General features: G+C 37.9%; 1 protein-coding gene across 4 annotated transcripts; it reads right to left on the bottom strand.

The window, feature by feature from the left end:
• Nucleotides 1-158: 158 nt before the first annotated feature.
• LOC108269635 (protein max) lies at nucleotides 159-11,147 on the bottom strand. 4 transcript variants are annotated; one of them, XM_017475608.3, is made up of 5 exons: nucleotides 10,992-11,147; nucleotides 10,703-10,729; nucleotides 5,391-5,498; nucleotides 3,419-3,557; nucleotides 159-1,338 (listed from the first exon to the last, which is right to left on the bottom strand). In XM_017475608.3, exons 1-5 carry the CDS (start codon nucleotides 11,025-11,027, stop codon nucleotides 1,154-1,156), a joined length of 495 nt encoding a protein of 164 aa, XP_017331097.3. In that variant the 5' UTR covers nucleotides 11,028-11,147; the 3' UTR covers nucleotides 159-1,153. The 4 variants fall into 4 exon arrangements, with proteins under 4 accessions (XP_017331097.3, XP_017331095.3, XP_017331096.3 ...); XM_017475606.3 differs by having other exon boundaries at nucleotides 3,419-3,542; nucleotides 10,992-11,146; XM_017475607.3 differs by lacking the exon at nucleotides 10,703-10,729 and having other exon boundaries at nucleotides 10,992-11,141.
• Between the last annotated feature and the right edge of the window lie 7,075 nt (nucleotides 11,148-18,222).

The raw sequence follows: 18,222 nt of genomic DNA, 5'->3' as shown, positions 1-18,222 counted from the left end.
TGTTGATGCCTTAATATCTCACAATCTAAATTTGTGTACTATGTACAATGTTTGATTTTCGCAGTACTCTCATCCAAACTATGCGTCATCATGCATAATCCAGAACTGGAAGGTAAACACTTTGTACTGGTGGGGGGTGAGAGTTCAATCACACCTGATAAGGTCAAAGATAAAATAGTTTTATTTGGAGTCTCATAGTAAAGGTATGCCTCAACTTGCAAGACAACTGTTGGCAGTATGTACAACATACCTGTAATTTCCATGGAATGGAATAAAAGCACAATATTTCATACACACTCTTTCAAATGAAACCAAAATATTCCCTAGGCAGGCAAGTTCACGGGGGAAGGTTATTCCATCAAGACAATTACATTTAAGAGTATACAGTGCCACATACTAAATACTGAAATGGACAAACTTACATGTAATCAAAAAACTGCTTTTGAACTACACGGTAACATTCAACTTCTGGAGGGAAGTTTACCTGTATTAAAAAGTTGTCCTCTTTTGGCGAAGCAGATTAAAAATCCAAGTTCCACAACTATGAAGTCTGGAAATGGAAAAGTCGAGGCCAGCTACTTCCACTTATAATCTCAGGCAAAAACAACACATTAACAAAATACAGCCTCTACATTCCATTAAATAAACAAATTCAGCAACAGATCTTTGACAAAAAAAGGGGAGAACACCAGTCTTCCATATACCAGCATCATACAGCCAACATACCCTTGTGTTCCTTTAAAAAGCACCATTGTATATCTCATGGAAAATTAGAAATATTACAAATGTAAATTATTTGTTTATTAAACACCTATTTTTTCCCTCTTACTATCTCATAGCTCATTTGGGAAACATAATGCTTTGTTGCCTTATATTACTTGCTGCATGACTACTTGAAGAGGCTGAAAAATATCGCAGTCTTAAAACTGCCAAGCTGCCACGCCTGGGAGGGAAACGAAGCTTTGCTTGATCCACGCACAAAGTGGCATCCGTGTTGCAAGATGAAAGGCTGAAACTTTTCAGGCCATTCTCAAGACACTCCCCAGGTTTCGGAACACACAGGAGAAAAAGAGAGGGAGGAACAGGTTGTGGGAGGGTGAGACAGAAGGGGGCGAGGATGGAGGAGAGAGTCTGACAGGCAGGATGGATGCGTCTAGCTGGGCTCAGCGCGCAGCTTCTTCCTGGTGGGTGGCTCCTCGGGCTCAGACTCGGAGCTGGAATCAGAACCACCGTCGAAGGCTGACACAGCACTGCCTTTAGGGTTGGTGTACAAGCTGCTGTCTGATGAGTAGCTGGCCTGCAGCTGTGTGTTCCCCTTGGCTTTCTCTAGAGCACGGACTGGTGTGGTCAAGAAACAAACAAAAAACAAACAAAGCAAAAAAATACAAAATGAGGCATTTGCATTTTCCCTTTGGACTCAAAGCTATTTGAACAAAGAAACCTTTAGAGAGATTGCACAAAACATCTAGTTCTTTTTATTTATTTATTGGAATTTTGATTATTTGCCAATTCCCACCCTCTAGCTAGCTCTCCCTTATCATATGAAAGCTACCAACCAGGGAGGGTGAAGACTAGCACATACTTGCTCCGAGATACCTGAAGTCACAGCAACGTTTCAACCTGCTGCTCATGCTAAGGAACAGGGCAGCTGAATAGATTCCAAGGAGAACGCTGACTGCCCTCTTCCGCATACATGAGCTCACAGATGCTCACGGTTGGCTAGTGTCAACCTGACTGACTGGGGAGAAAGTAACACCATTCCTTCTCCCAGAGAGTGAGGACAAATTTTTTTCCTCTTGGAAACATGGATACAAGAAGAACTGGCTCATTTGTCGTTATTAACATCAGAATCATGCCTAATACTGTTTATGGCATTCACATCCATAGCAGTAGTAGGAATAATTCTGAAGTTAAAAAGTTGTGTGTATTCAATGGATTTAAATCCTTCAAAGCTTAACTGACAGTAAAGTCAATAATATATGTAATCCTACTTTAAAAATAACTGCTGACCTTTTTCTTTTTGGGCGACAGATCACATAAAACACCCCTACTGCCAACTTCTACCCCTCTGTTGGGGACAAGTTCGAAAAACCAACGTGGCGGTAAAAATGTGTTCTGTTAGTGAGCAATTATTTATGAATGAATTAAAAATAGTTCATTGCAAATATTGCAACAATGGCAATATAACTATAAGTAACAACTTGGCTGTTTTTTTTGAGACAGTCACCAGTATGCAATGTGATGTCCCACATTAATTGTGGTTGCATCTAGAGCTACGCCAAAGGCAGCCACATGAGTGCCAAACAGTGAAATAACACTGGCCAAGTAAATCACCTGATCTGAACCACACTGCAAAAGACTAAAGCGGGGAAGAGCTCCTGAATCTGAATGGATCCTAGACAACCAGCCAAATAAATTTTCCACCATATTCATGGAGTCGGAACAAATTTTTACTGCCACGTTGTTTTCCATGTTGGTTTTTATAACTTGTCCCAACAGAGGGGTAGAGGTAGGCAGTGGGGGTGTTTAAGTGCCATAACTCACTGCTGTTCTAAAAAGTAGATTTTTTTTGTTAGTTTTTTACATTTTGGATGTGATCCTTCACCCAAAAAAAAAAAAAAAAAAGTTTGCCTAGTGTGGCAACCTATTATTAACTTTATAATCATGCTTCAAACTGACTGACTTTACTGTCAGTTAAGCTTTGAAGGATTTTAAATTCAACTGAATAGACAAAACTTTTTAACTTCATTTCAATTATTCCTACTACTGCTAAGGATATGACCGCCATAACATTATTAGGAACAATTCTATAGTTAATAACGATAAATATGCCAGTTCTGCTGGCAACAATACATGCGTCCATGTTGCACAGATGGGTGAATGTGCCTGCATAGAACTGGATGTTTTGGCTCTGAAGCTCGAGTGCAAGAGAAAAGCACTAATTTGAGAGTTGGAAAATTAAACGCTTGAATCCTTTCAGTGTCTTACTCAGCCATCGACTCTCTGGGGGAAAGGTGCAGTGTTGCGTTCTCCCCTGTCAGTCAGATTGACACTAGCCAATCGTGAGCATCTGTGAGCTCGTGCATGCAGAAAGAAGGCAGTCAGCGCAGTCCTCGGCGTCCATTCAGCTGCCCTGTTCTAGAGCATGAGCAGCAGTTTGAGAAGTTGCTGTAACTTCAGGTGTCTCCAGTACCGCCACAGCAAGGGGTTGAAAACATAAACGCTACAGTTAAACCCTTGATGATATGAAACTGACATTTGTTGACGAGCAGCTCAATAGGTGTATATTAAGAGGTATCTGCCTCTTAGTAAATGTATCTTGCAGGAGTTATTCATTTCAAGCCCTGATGTAAAAACATGTGAAATACTGCGGCTCTACTACGCTTTTTAAAAAAAAAAAAAAAAATCTCACAATTACCCTGCTGCTCCAGCAAAGCGTTCTGTTTCTTCAGATCATCAATGTCCTGTTGGTGCGTGTGGTTCTTGCGGCGCATGTACTGGATATACTCTGTGGCTTTGTCTAAAATCTGAGCTCGGGAAGCCTGTTTGACAAAGTTCTGTCACACATCTGAATCATGACAGGGGGTTCGATCAAACATACATTTATCAAGATGTCAATAATATAATCCTATGATTTCTCAAGGTTAGAAAGCTGGTTACTGTTCATTTGCATCAAACAGCTTTTGAAAAGAACAGCCAAATATTCCAATGAAGCAGTTATTAAATTATGTGGAGAAAATTATATATATATATATATATATATATATATATATATATATATATATATATATATATATATATATATATATATATATTATATATAAAATGGCTTAATTTACTGGAGAACAGAGAACAGTACGCGATTAAATCATTCATCCAATATATATATTTTAAATCAATAAAACAACCGACTTCAAATGATAGTACAAATGTTTTTGCATTGAAAAAAAAAGTGTGGTGTGGCCTGGAAAACTGGTGTCATTTTCTTCTATATATAAAATTCTGAAATTTTCCTCTTTCTCTTTTGCATGCATCTCAACCAGAAGTAGGTTACAGCATTTTAAAGTCAGGTTACCCGAAAAAGTGAAAAAGAAGAAAATTAGTAGAGATACAACGATGTATCGGCCAAGAATTGGTATCGGCCGATAAAGGCTTTTTTCACGCTATAGTTTAAAAACATCCGATGATCAGGGCCGATTATATCCTGTCTATTTTGTGCTGTGAGTAAAGCAGACGTCTCTTGTGTGGAATGACGACGAAGTTGCAGTTCGTAATGTCTGTACTGCTAAAATTTTACACCGGACTCTGCAGCAGTGAAGCGGGAGTTTCGCCATCGAGTCAAATTTTTTGTTGTTGTTGCTGCGCTGCTCGAGCTGAATTAAAGCGCCAGTACACCGCTGAAACACTTCAATGATTATGAGTTGACAAAAAAAGTATATATACACATTTTATATATATATATCACATCACAGAAAAATATATTTGTAGAGTAGTACATTTCATATCCAGTTAATGTTAATATATAAAAAAGTTTATATTATATATTACCAGTTTGATGTCAGTGATGAAGTAGAAATGCTTGTGTTAGTGGTGAGTGAATGTGAGACTAACAGGAGGTTTTTTAGAATTCAGTCAATGTTAATATGAATTAATAACATTCAATAAGTTAAGAAATCTTATTTTAATCTTCAGAATTGAGTTCATGTGTTACTGTTAATTAGGGTAATGTGTTTTCTGTTTATGAGACCAGTTACTGAGAAACAACTTGTTGAAATGGAAAGAATAAAGGTTTTTTTGCATTTCTTACAGAATTGTGGAATTAATTATTATTCATTTAAAAGAAGTTATAAAAGGCAGAACTATCGGTTATCGGCCGATATCACGCTGAATAATCGGTCATCGTATCGGTATTTAGCATCGGTGCATCTCTACTAAAATTAGGCTTATTGTAATTTCACTACAGCACTTAACAACTTGATCAAAGCATGACATTCACTGCACGAGGATATTAGCCAGGAAAGTTAATGCAGACGGACTTAGACAAGATTAAAAAGTAAACAAACATTTCCGTGGCATGTTGCTGAAATATATTTACGGTTCATTAAAGTTGAGATTTCAAATATTATAGGCACATATATATATATATATATATATATATATATATATATATATATATATATATATATATATATATATATATATATATATATAAAACCTGTTTGCCAGAATTCAGCCACATTTTCCCAGACCACCCCACACACACACAACTACAATCAGTGCTAAGCAGTGGTAAAAACACTTTAAATGCTAATTTTAATTTGTATAAGAAATTAAATACTACACCTAATATAGAACACAAACAAAAGACAGAATGAGAAATGTCCTCCAACCTTCTCTCCTTGTAAAGAAGGCACAGAGTCACGTAAACTGTGAAAGCTGTCTTTGATGTGGTCCCTGCGTTTGCGCTCCAGTGCGTTGTGGTGTGCCCGCTTGTCTGCCTGCAGTTGAAATAAAACAGCCCATGTTCTTATACAGACACAAAAACAGAAACAAAATAAGTATAATTACAATAATCCCACTAACGAGGAAGACTGCCCAAGCACTTTGATTTGACCTTACTTGAATTTAATAGTAACTATGCAATCAAGAGTTTTACCACTGAGAAATGCAAGCAGGCCATGTCGTGATACTGTTTCTCACCAACGTCAACATTTTAGTTTTACTGCTTTAAAAATGCCGCGTTGGCCCGTTTGTCATTGGGATCATGATAAACTGTCGCAATAAGCCTTTTCTAAGACAGCATCACAGTATTCTAACAACTTCAAACTCGGATGTGGAGCAGCTGATTAAAAGTTTGTACAGTCCCCCCCCCCCCCCCCATCCTTTACAGTCATAAATAATTGTATTTAATTCCATAGTATTTTAAATCAGAATATACTGTCCCCTCTGACAGTATTCCAACAGCAAGGCCAAGTCTATTGTTTTTGCTATACACTGAAGACATTTGGGTTTGAAATCATAAGACGAATACGAGACGATAGATCACAGTTTCAGCTTTCATTTCATGATATTTAAATCTAGATGTGTTAAATAACTTAAAACATGGCACCTTTGATGGCAGACCAGCCAATTTTAACGTGAGCTGAAGTAAAGTAAATAACACTTAATATTTCGGTGCATATCCCTTGCTCACAATAACTGCATCAAGCCGGTGACCCAATGACATCACCAATCTGTTGCGTTCTGCTTTCGTGACGCTTTTCCAGGCTTGTATTGTCCTTTAAGATGTTTGTTTTGGGTGGGTTCTCCGTTCAGTCTCCTCTTCAGAAGGTGAAATGCATGCTCAATTGGGTTAAGGTCTGGTGATTGACTTGGTCAGTCTAAAACCTACTTTTCCCCCCCGATGAAGTCTTTTGTTGTATTGATAGTGTGTTTTGGGTCACTGTAATACTGCATAGTGAAGTTCCTGCCAACCAGATTGGATTCATTTCTCTATAAATTGGCAGACAGAATGTTTCCATAGACGTATGAATTCATTCTGCTGCTACCATCATGAGTTATATTATCAATAAAGATTAGTGAGGTTATTCAACAAGCAGCCATGATGCTACCTCTACCATGCTTGACTGAGGAGCTTTTATGTTATGGATCATGAGCAGATCCTTTCTTTCTCCACACTTTGGCCTTCCCATCACTTTGGTAGAGGTTAATCTTGGTTCCCGAACTTGGCTCAACTCTGTATTTCTTTTGCGAATTCAAATCTGGCTTTCTGGTTCTTACTGCTGATGAGTGGTTTACATCTTGTGGTATGGCTTCTATATTTCTGCTCTCCAAGTCTTCTTCGAATGATGGATTGTCAAACGTTCACCTCTGCCTTGCGGAGGTTGTTGTTGATGTCACCAACTGTCGTTTTTGGGGGTTTTCTTCACAGCTCAATGCCTTTATATTTGTTTACCCTTTACAACAGCAAACGCAGTCTTCCCAGCCAAAACCTAGGGCTCAAACCAAGAGTAGACATTCAGAGCTATCAATTCTTTAAAACGAACAATTTAACAGGGAACACCTGGGCAGCAAGAAACACTTCTTAATCACATGTTCCAAAATTTTTGAGGGGGAAAAAAAATGGGTGGGTTCAAACAAAAAGATGGCATGTTCTAAGTTGTTAAACACATCTAGATGTAAATCTGAATAAGGAAATGAAAGCTGAAACTCTGATCCATCATCTCGCTTTAATTTTTCTCATTTCAATCCCAAATGCCTTCAACGTATAGCAAAAAACACCAGAATTGGCCTCGCTGTTCCAAAACTTTCAGAGGGGACCGTATTTAAACCAATATATTGCAATCCATATCATGTATAGTATATATATATATATATATATATATATATATATATATATATATATATATATATATATATATAAAAACATAATTAATATATATATATATAAAATATATATTAATTATATGTGTTACATATATTTATAGAAATAATATTTTATATATATACACATTGTAAATCTATGGGGGTTTTCACATTAGGTCCATTTTATGTTTCCAAGTTCTTACCAAAAAATTAGCATTTTGCTGCATATGTACACACAACAAACAACCATCGTACTCAAACCTCCTTCTAGAGTCTGTCTCAGTATGTTTCGTCTGTGGTTCATTTTGTGGTCCGTTTCATATGTGGCTTGTGAAAATTGTCCACTTCACGTTTGCTTTAAGGCTTAAGAACACACTGCCCAAACATAGCTGCAGTTTTCTGTCATGTCTTGGATAACAACAACAATATTAATAATAATAATAATAATATTAATGGTCTTGGATAATGGCTGCCCGTGATGATGTGTATTTTAGTGACAAAGTAAGCAGTTTTAAGTTGGCTTGTCAGCCAGTATTTGTTGTTAATGTTGACTTGTTTCCTTTAAAAACAGGAAATGACTGGGTGTTAAAGTGCTTAACCGATTCACCCAGCAGCAGCCGACAGCATTCGAAATACGCTACACCCCCACAGAATATAAAGATACGTGACTGTAACTTAGCGAAATACATACATGTGGAACAGTGACGCATTTAAAGCGCACCTATTATGATTTTGAGACGTGCCTAATTTTGTTTTAAAGGTCTCATACAATAGGATTTACATGCGTCCAAAGTCAAAAAACACTTTAACGCGCTCATAATTTAAACTGCATTACTTTTCCCCCCAGTGTCAAAAACGACTTGCTAAATGATCTGTTCTAAACGATTCATTCTAAACCCCTCCTTTCAGAGAGAATACTCTGCTCTAACTGGTCAGATGTCCCAGTCTGTTGTGATTGGTCTACCGCTGTCAGCGTGTTTCGAAAAGGAAACGCCCACTACCATAACGAGTTTCAGCTCCGTCTGTTCGCGAGCAGCCGATGAAGACCAGAGGCGGGGCTTTTTGTTACAAACCTACGTAGATTAGTACAGGAAGTGAGTCTGGAGTCATTAACGACTCGTTTCAGCTGTTCAGAATCGCTTCCTTCTTTTGGGAGACAATAACTCTGTCGTGTGCTTTGATTCTTGAAACTTTGCAAATGTTTTTACATTCGCAAACAGCTACGTATATAACACACCACATGTAAGGTAACATCTGACAACCCATAATAGGTGCACTTTAAGAAGAGCTTTTTTTCCCTCCATTTTCAATGTAGAGGATTTCTCACCACCATCTTCACCCACACCTGTCGACTTTAACGAGCGTTTCCTAGATGACGAGATGGCACGTGTTTTTCGAGTTACGACATACGTGTTTGAGTCGAGGTTCACAGCGCATTAACAGCGCGGATGGTGACCGCGAAGCATTGGAATTGTAGATAAAATTACAGTACTAACCCTTCCAACCGTCCTGATAGCGTATAAAGATGGAATCGTGATCTCGGTCAGTCTGAGGTAGCAACATTCTGGCACTGAACAGCCCCTGGGGTAAAACTCTCTACTGAAAAGTGCCAGCCACATAACAGCAAACGGGCACGTACTCCACCCTCTTCAAAAAGAACCAACTCTGACCATCAACCAAGAGACGTCCCAATTCATCTCCTATCTGTCCTAAATAGTGTCTGAGATTAGAATTAGTGCATCCCAAATCGTAGCGTGTTGAAATGAGTATCCCAGAGGTACGCGGATGGTCTACTAGTTCTGGAAGATTTTCGAAGTGTGGGTCCGTGGATACTCTTTCAGCTAATTTTTCCCCACAACTCACTGCACGAAGGAGGAGTTGTTTTGTGACTGTTTGCGCCTCAGGATTCACTTCGCAATCATGGCGGACGAGTGCAACGCATTTTAGAGAGGTGTAAATGAAGTGTGGAAAACTAAATCAAGAGAACGGTCAATTCAGTTACATCGTATAAATGATATAAGGAATATTGAATGAAGAAAAGCTGAAATTCAACGAGGAGTTTGTCTGTGACGGTGTGCGTAACCAGGCAACAAAGTTTCCTTCCGTTACATGGTGTGTTAGTATGTCCCAGTACTTCCATACTCTTGATACACACGCAAAAGAATTTACTTTTTCTTCACAAATAAGAGTGTATAGTATAACGGCGCTTTTCCACCGCACAGTACGGCTCGGCTCGCTTTTTGAGGGTTTTCCACTGTGGATAGTACCTGGTACTTTATTTAGTACCACCTCGGTCAAGGTTCCGAATAAATGTGTCATTTAATACATACTCTGTATATGGTAATATTCTATTAATTGTAAATTATGAATATTTGACCTCCTTACAGATAAAATTACAACAAAAGTTTCTGTCTTAGATTTTTACATGTCGCTTGTTACCGATTTCCAAACATACATTTATCGAAGTCGCTCCTGTCTCGGCTGAATCTAACTTAGTCACATCGACCACGACGTAGGATCTAGAACCGTTATTTTATATCCTTAATAGGGTCCGTGTTCAGTGAGCAGGAAAGGCGTTTGGAATACGGCCCGACCCTGTATTTGTACAGGGCTTTGATAATACAACATTATTCCTGAGTGGAGGAAGATGGGAGCCACATTGAGGCGGCACTAAACTGCAGTGGAAAAGCAAGCTCAGACAAGTAAAGCGAGCCGAGCCGTACCGTGCAGTGGAAAAGTGATCCAAGTAGGCGAACTGGGACGGCGTTGCTGTTTACAAGTTTTACAACCATGTTTGCTGCAGACAAGATCCACCCCCGGGGGGCGGGACATATGTTCTAGAGAGCTTTTAATTGGATGAAGAAGTACAAGAAGACGAGTAGTACAGGTTGAGTCATGGGGGGGGGGATACAAAAAGCTTTGAAACACCAAATAAAATAAAATAATAACAGTCAAATGAAAGATATGGCAGGTCTGATCACTATAGTGAAGATGTAAACAGCTAGTCAGTCATATTTATAATCCATGTTGCAATACGATCTCGGTTTATCTGATATCCCTGTGCATTGGGCTTGTACTGTTCGGTTGTTGTTTTTAGGAAGAAGTTGGCTCGTTGAGCAATCAGGTAAGCGAGTGAATATGAATTGCTGCAAAAAAAACAAAGAGAGAGAGAGACCTAATTGCTGCAGTGGACATGTTTCTTATAGTAATGTTTGAGGTTTGTGAAGATCAGGCAGGTAATCGAGCTAAAGGCCACATGAGGACAGCAACAGCAGCAACAGCAGCAACAGAGCAGAAACGCTACTGGAGCTCATGAGTTAGCAAAGCAGCTACATACCACTGGGTGAAATCTCGACGACTCTTCCTGTAAAAACAAACTCGGGTTAACTGGGAGTAAAGATGTACAGCTCGGAGTACAATCAAACAGAGATAACCAGTCACAAAGTCGAACTTTTACGAATCGAAAAATCACATACAAAAACAGCGCTCGCGAGCTATGTAGCTAGCTAACCCGGTAGCTTTCTGTAGGCTAGCTAGCTGCTGGGAAATTGACTGGAGCACGCGCCTTATCAGTTACACATGCAGATCTAAATAGTAAACAGCTCGCGAGGAGCACTGTGACATACATCACTGTCGACTTCGATGTCATCGTTATCACTCATCCTCCTCCGAAATCGACAATAATACCACGTGTATTCCGAGCAGACTGCAAACAGCACAGCTCCACTGCGAGACAAGAGGGACTCGAGTAGACGTGGACACGTGACTGAACGACAGCGCAATGTGCGCGCATGCGCGATGGCGCGACGCATGCTGGGCTTTAGGGTTCTTAAAGGAAGCGAGTCTCAATCATGAGAGTACGCCAAAGCTCCTCTGGTAAGAAAAGAAAATATAGCCTTGTGCCCGGATGGGATGGATGGATCATCATAATCAGAATGATAATAATCATAATCATACTACTACTACTACTACTACTAATAATAATAATATAATGCAGTGGTCACGACCAGAGATGGGTAGAGTAGCCAAAATTTTTACAAAAGTACAAGTAAAACTACTTATAAAAAGAATTACTGAAGTAACAGTAAAAGTAATAATGTCAATAATTGTTTGAGCAAGAGTAATAAAGTATCCAAAAAGAAGAATACTCAAGTAGCAAGTTACTAGTTACTTCAGATCTGATTAAAATGAAAGGAAAATCCTGAATCTCAGACTACATGGAGAACTATATGGGGCACTGTGGCTCAGGTGGTAGAGCGGGTTGTCCACTAATCATAGGGTTGGTGGTTTGATTCCCGGCCCACATGCCGAAGTGTCCTTGGGCAAGACACTGAACCCCAAGTTGCTCCCAATGGCAAGTTAGCACCTTGCATGGCAGCTCTGCTACCATTGGCGTGTGTGAATGAGACACAGTGTAAAGCGCTTTGGATAAAAGCGCTATATAAGTGCAGGTGATTTAACTATAAGTCACACCTCTCCTTGAAAGTCTGTTTGGTTTATATACCTGGGTTCAAGATGACGCAGCATATCCCAGTCCTGTTATGGTACAATAACAAACACGCTGTAATTTTCAGCACACAAAGCTGACTGTGTTTATTTTCATAACATGTTAACAACACAAACCTGTCAGCATCTGTGTTTTGAAAATAAAATCATTAACCCTTAAATGCATACCTTGGTTCGTTAGCAACCCGTGACATCATTCACTACCCTCCATCTTGTTCATTTTGTCACATTAGACCTCCACTTTCTTTGTATCCCTCAATCTATTTATTATCAACAATATAACAAGAAAAAATATAAAATTGTCAAATAATATCTGTTTTATAATTAATTTCTTGTAAAAAAAAAAAAAAAATCTATAGGGTCCCTATAGAACCCTATAGGTTACTGACCCTAGGTATGTAATAGCATAAGTACAGTGGGGGAAATAAGTATTGAACGCATCAACATTTTTTTCAGTAAATATATTTCCAATGAGGCTATTCACATGAAATTTTCACCAGACATCAGTATTAACTCAAGAAATCCAGAAATATAAAGAAATCCAAACATTAAAGTGCATAAATGAAGTTATATGTAATCAAGAAGAATGACACAGGAAAAAAGTATTCAACACACTAATGGAAATGTATTTAATACTTAGTGGAGAATGACAGGGGGATGCCAGGGGAATGAGAGGGATGTTTAACTATACCTTCACCCATTAAATTTCCCATAGCACCAATGTCAATAAGAGCAGGGCTGAAGCGTTTTTCTGAACACCAAGATAATTTTACAAGCCGAGAGATACGTCTGCTTTCTATCATGAGTGTGATGTTGTGGCTCACCTGGTTATGTTTTTTCCCCCCAGTTTGTATCTCGTTGCAGGTATCTCGAAGGTGTCCCCTATTCCCACATTAGAAACAAAAACCAAAGTGCCTGCATTGCTCTTTCTCCTTAGCTGACAGGCTGGTTTGAATCACTTCCATAGGTTCTGGTTCATTTTCAAGACTGGGTTTGAAATCATTGAAAGCATTTCCCAGGTGAGTCATCATATTTTTCAAGACGTTCGAGGGGTACAAGCTGCATTAACACTTCTGGGTTAATGGAAGTGGGAGTGTTAACACATGAACTTGCAGCATAGAGGGTGCTTACTGGTTCCCTTTGCTAGTTTGAAGGAGGTCTTCCAAAAGACATTAACACTGACCATTTGTTGCAATCACCCAGACATTGACTAGAGCGTGTGTATCTCATCTGGTACAATCCAAAATCAGAGATGTGATAAACAAACCAAGGCCAAAAAATACCAAAAATGTCAGAGATCAACATTAAGGCAGATAAGGGCTAAACTAGAGGCAAAAACTAGAAAGCAAAAAATAGTTATCAATTAAATATCAATAGTTACATCAGTACCTTTTCCCATCATTGGAAATATTTATTCTTGAAAAAAATTATTCCAATACAATTTTTTTTTGAGGAACCAACAAATTAATTTTAGAGGCTATTTGTTAAAGAATGTTTGTAAAAGCGTGTTATTTGCATAATGTTAAGAGACTATGGCAACTTAGCATAATACTTCACAAAGACATTGTTTGAAAACAATCTCTTTATACTGTGGAGTGAGTGTGTGAGATTGGATGCAGGTGTGCGATTAGTATGAATGTGAGTGTTCTGGGAATTGCAGTCCATGGCGGCCATGTTTGTAGGCAACAGAGAGAGATAGTTTGTATATATTGTAACCGTAGTTTTGACAGGTATAGGTCAAAGGTCAAAAAGATACACATTCTAACTCTCTATATCTAGATCAAAGGTCATGATCATAAAAATATGAATAGTTATGTTAAATCTGGATCACATCCATTCGTGACCATATATGGTGCTGCCATGTGTGTTTTTCCGCCCCACACGTTGCGCACACCTGGTACATCTTTTCACATAGAATATGAAACTCTCTGTGGTAGGACATAAAAATATATATAGTTTTGTTAAATCTGGTTCACATCCAAATCGTGACCATACCTGGTACGACCATTTGTCCCCCCCCCCCCCCCCCCCCCCCCCCACACACACACACAGACAAAAGTTGCATACTCATGTTTTTCCTCTTCACATAGAATATGAAGCTCTCTGTGGTAGGTCATAAGAATATATATAGTTTTGTTAAATCTGGTTCACATCCAAATCGTGACCATACCTGGTACGGCCATGTGTATCCCACATCCAAACAAAAATATGACGCACACAAACGCACTTTATTTTCACATTATTTAAAAGGAATTTAAGTGTTATGTACTAAATTACCATAATTATGAGCACAAGTTGTTAAGTTGACAATCATTTTTAAAATTACGTTTCTCCATTTAGATTGTCTGCAGTAGAATGCAGTCTTTTAATCCAGGAAAAATGACTGCCTTTAAGTTTTATAACAATAGTAAGTAAAATCCAGCGTGATTTACATTACAAATCTCATACGTAACATCTCTGCAGGATTTATAGACGTTAAAGCACTGAATGAAATGAACAATATAGACAAAAAATAAACACTCTGTGTCTACTACTTTTATCTCTCATAGAACTATCCACAGTCCAAAGGCTGTGGAGCTAGAAGGCTACGCGTGCAAATGACAAAAGATTTTTAAAAATAAAATAAAAAATGTATCAATACATGAAATTAGATTACACAATGTAGTTGAGGTTTACATGAATAAGCAGAAATGTAATCATGCTTATCTTTCCTATAGCACAATTGAAAAGCCCTCTCTAGATGAACAGATTTGTCAAATGAAACTTTTTCCTTCTTTTCCACTGCTACGGTAAACTAAAGAGTGGATATTCAAATGACACTGCTAAATATGACTAGCATTAGCTACGTGTACTAGTGCAAAATAGTCCATCAAATGTATTAGCCGGTGTAGCCTATACACGAGTCCACTATCGGTCATATCGCAACTGAGAACATGCCCCAAATTCATTGCTTTAGTAGAATTTAATGGTAAGTGAAATGATAATCACATTGTAATGTACTTAGTATTTGTTCAGTCTACAGGTCCTCTAACACTCTGTTAAATGAATAAATGTAAATGTACTACAACGTAAATTTTGTTTTAAATCAATTAACGCAGAAATTACACACAATATTAAGTTGATGTAATTATCAACATTATTATGTCAACACCACTCATCAAAATAATGTGTACAACTTTAAATATTTAATTAATTCAATAAATTAGAATTTTTATCTTGCAACCACACATTAAATTTAGATTGTGGGGGTTTGTTTTGTATAGCTCCGCTGTTAGAAAATACACGATGGTTGAATGTGAACATAAATGAGCAGAATGTAAGCTTGTGAAATAAATTCAACTTTATTGATTGCACTTTTTGAGAAAATGACATGACTTTGAATAAAACTTTACTGAAATAAATACTCTAAAACATTGATATACCCGAAGAAATGTAAAAAAGAAAAAATAATTAAAAAAAACTTTTTACATACCTTCTAAATAGGTCCCTTTAGGAGGTAAACGTTTTAAAGACGGTGTTTTATAAGAAACGCGCGTATTACATGCCTTCTAAACCTAACCCTTTAGGATGTAAAATGCTGCTTAAAAGAATCGAGAGTTTTGTTTAAACTAGAAGACACAATTTCCGGGGAATGTCTTGTAGGCCTATACACATTGTCCTACACATCTGAGGTGTGTGTGTGTATGTGGGTGTGGGGGGGTGTGCGTGCGTGTGTGTGGGTGTGTTAGAGAGAGAGAGAGAGAGAGAGAGAGAGAGAGAGAGAGAGAGAGAGAGAGAGAGAGTCGAGTGTTTCCTGGGGGTTTGCTGACCAGACTGCTTACAGTGTGTTTATGTTAATGAATCAAGGTACGAGTCGTGTGTTTTAGGGTTTAACGATCCCTACCAATGTGTACATTTGTGGTTTAAGTGAATCTTTGTTTCTGAAATTACTTCTGTGGTAAATATCAGTTTGTGTAACTAATCTATCAGAAAATACTAGACCTGGTGACTGAATGTGGTAGATGAAAATGAATCAAGACAAAATGAATCAAGACAGATCTAAATAAACAATAAAGTTCCAATGAACAGTAAATCTACATTTTCTCCTCCTCTAACTTGTTCAGTACTCGTAATACAGATTAAATACGCGTGGGACAGATGCTGTAAACTATGGATCTGATCCAATGTTATTTGGGAACAAAGATCAATCTGTATTCTCTCAACATAAAAGTTGTGTGTGTAGTTTGTTATCAGACTGTCTAGACGTACATCGCACATCTGATGAACGAGATTTCCTCTCCCGTGCTGTAATGATGGCTGGACCCTAGGACTTAATGGCATATACTGTAGAAAGGTCATAGAGAACATAGAGAAATCTCATTGGGAATTAAGTCACCTTTGACGTTGCCTTTTATTATGATCACAACCAGACAGTTATATTGTTTCTGAGTTTAATAATAAGATTAATGTTTAGACTTTTTTTATGCTGAAGAAGCAAAAATCTAAGTAACCCTTAACCTTCAGACTGATGATTTGCAATGTCTGAACACGATGCTTGAAAAGAAAAATGTATAACGAACTTGAAAAGGTGGAAAGGGGTTCTATGAATTAGTAAATGGGTATCTCTCTCTCTTTATATCACCATTACAGCAGTGTTTAAACAGATACATAGCAGACAAATATACATATAGACAGTTTTATTTTGTACACGCATACCAACTTAATCTTCACCTATCATCGTTCCCTGTTAATGAAATCTGTCAATACCTAATAAAACAGTTTAAGTCACTAACCAAAGTAAGTATACAAACTGAAGCTATGATAAAAGAATGAAAACAGTGAACCTTTCTCAAAGAAATTCCTAAATCCTCTGACCAAGTATATGGCTGTACCATCTGTCTATTAAATAAATGCCGGTCCTTCATGCTGAAAAAGAAGGATTCGAATATAATACCAGTAGTTTGGCACTGTGACTCAAAAAGTTGTTTTATATCTGACATCTGAAAGCTAACTACTGTTCCCCAACTGCCGTACAATACTGATGATGCTCTTACAGTTAAGAGGCCTGAACGGCAGACCTTGTTAAATAATATTTTATGTTTCTTCCTCATAATGTGTTATATTTTATAAATATATTCTAATACATCTTATATTACATTTTGCCTTTTCTTATACGTTGAAATGGGAGAAGAGGGGTCCGATGCTGGTGCGAAGGTGATCCTGCACAAGGACACGTCTTTGTAACTGTAACGGACGAGTCAACGTAATCCTTCACATGGTATTCATAAGGTGCCATAGGTTTCTGCTTCTCTATGGGTCATGCTGAAGTTTGAACAAAATGGTTTGACTTAATATCCGCAGCAGTAGTGCACAAGTCATTTCTTCCTAATTTTTTATTAACTTTTATTGTATGCCTAATTGCAATAAAAGTTATTTGCCAGATTCAGAAGCTCCTAAACAAATTATTATAAAGTATGAGTTGGTAACTGATCAACAAAGACTGTACTATCATTTCTATTATAATGCAATAAATATGGACCACTATTTTCACTGAAATATTTCAGAGATTTTTTTTTCACTAGTTTTCACTAAATGTCTAATATTCTGTTCTGTTGGAAATATGCCTGAACTGTTATCCCCATCCCACCCACCCCCCAGATCAGTAGTGGGTAAAGACAGACTGGTGATCTGATCTATATTATATATACGTGTACCATAGATAACGCCTCTCTGAACGCCATGGTGGGACGTTCCCGAGCTGAAGTACTGTACAAGTCCTAAGCATTAGATCACCCCAATTACTCTTGTATACTCTTTCCATACCGTCGTGATCTTTGCCTGACGAAACCATACACAAACATATTTGACATTTGGGGCCTAATTCTAAAATCACCACATACCAAATGCACAACCGTTTTGTCTTGCTGCCATCACAAAATAAAAATGTTTAAACCATAAGTAACGTAGTCACGGAGGGTGTATATATTTTTCCACACTACATGAAGTTTGGGGATCCTTATAGACTGTGGAACAGAAATGTACTCAGTGTGTCTCCGCCGTTTTATTTCATATTGGAGTACAACCATTTTTCTTTTTTACCATTAAGGATGAAACACTTGTTTCTTTTAAAACGTCGTCTTTAAATGTTTTTCTACCTCCTAACTAAACCCTCCGACTTAAGACAGGATCTTTGGAGCTGTTGACGCCCTGCTCAGGGTTAAACAACAACGTATTTACATTACCTTCATTAATAAATTGTCAAACTAACCTCTTGGTTTTTAAAAAAATAAAAAATTTTTGGAGCAAAAGTCAGGTCCTCTCTCATTTCAACAGGTCCTCTTGTTGGTGAATACACAGCAATCTTCTAAGGGT

This window comes from Ictalurus punctatus, chromosome 9 (assembly GCF_001660625.3).
Source record: "Ictalurus punctatus breed USDA103 chromosome 9, Coco_2.0, whole genome shotgun sequence".
Lineage (NCBI taxonomy): Eukaryota > Metazoa > Chordata > Actinopteri > Siluriformes > Ictaluridae > Ictalurus > Ictalurus punctatus.
Note: the sequence above shows the minus strand (reverse complement) of the source record. Positions and strands in the feature narration are given on the sequence as shown.

Bases quoted from the DNA above. Each gene is read 5' to 3' on its own strand.
- LOC108269635 (XM_017475608.3), bottom strand. From the start codon at position 11,027: ATGAGTGATAACGATGACATCGAAGTCGACAGTGAT. The intron at 10,730-10,991 runs GTATGTCACAGT...TTGTTTTTACAG, and splicing joins ACATCGAAGTCGACAGTGAT to GAAGAGTCGTCGAGATTTCA. The intron at 3,558-5,390 runs GTTGGAGGACAT...GATGTGTGACAG, and splicing joins CTTCTTTACAAGGAGAGAAG to AACTTTGTCAAACAGGCTTC.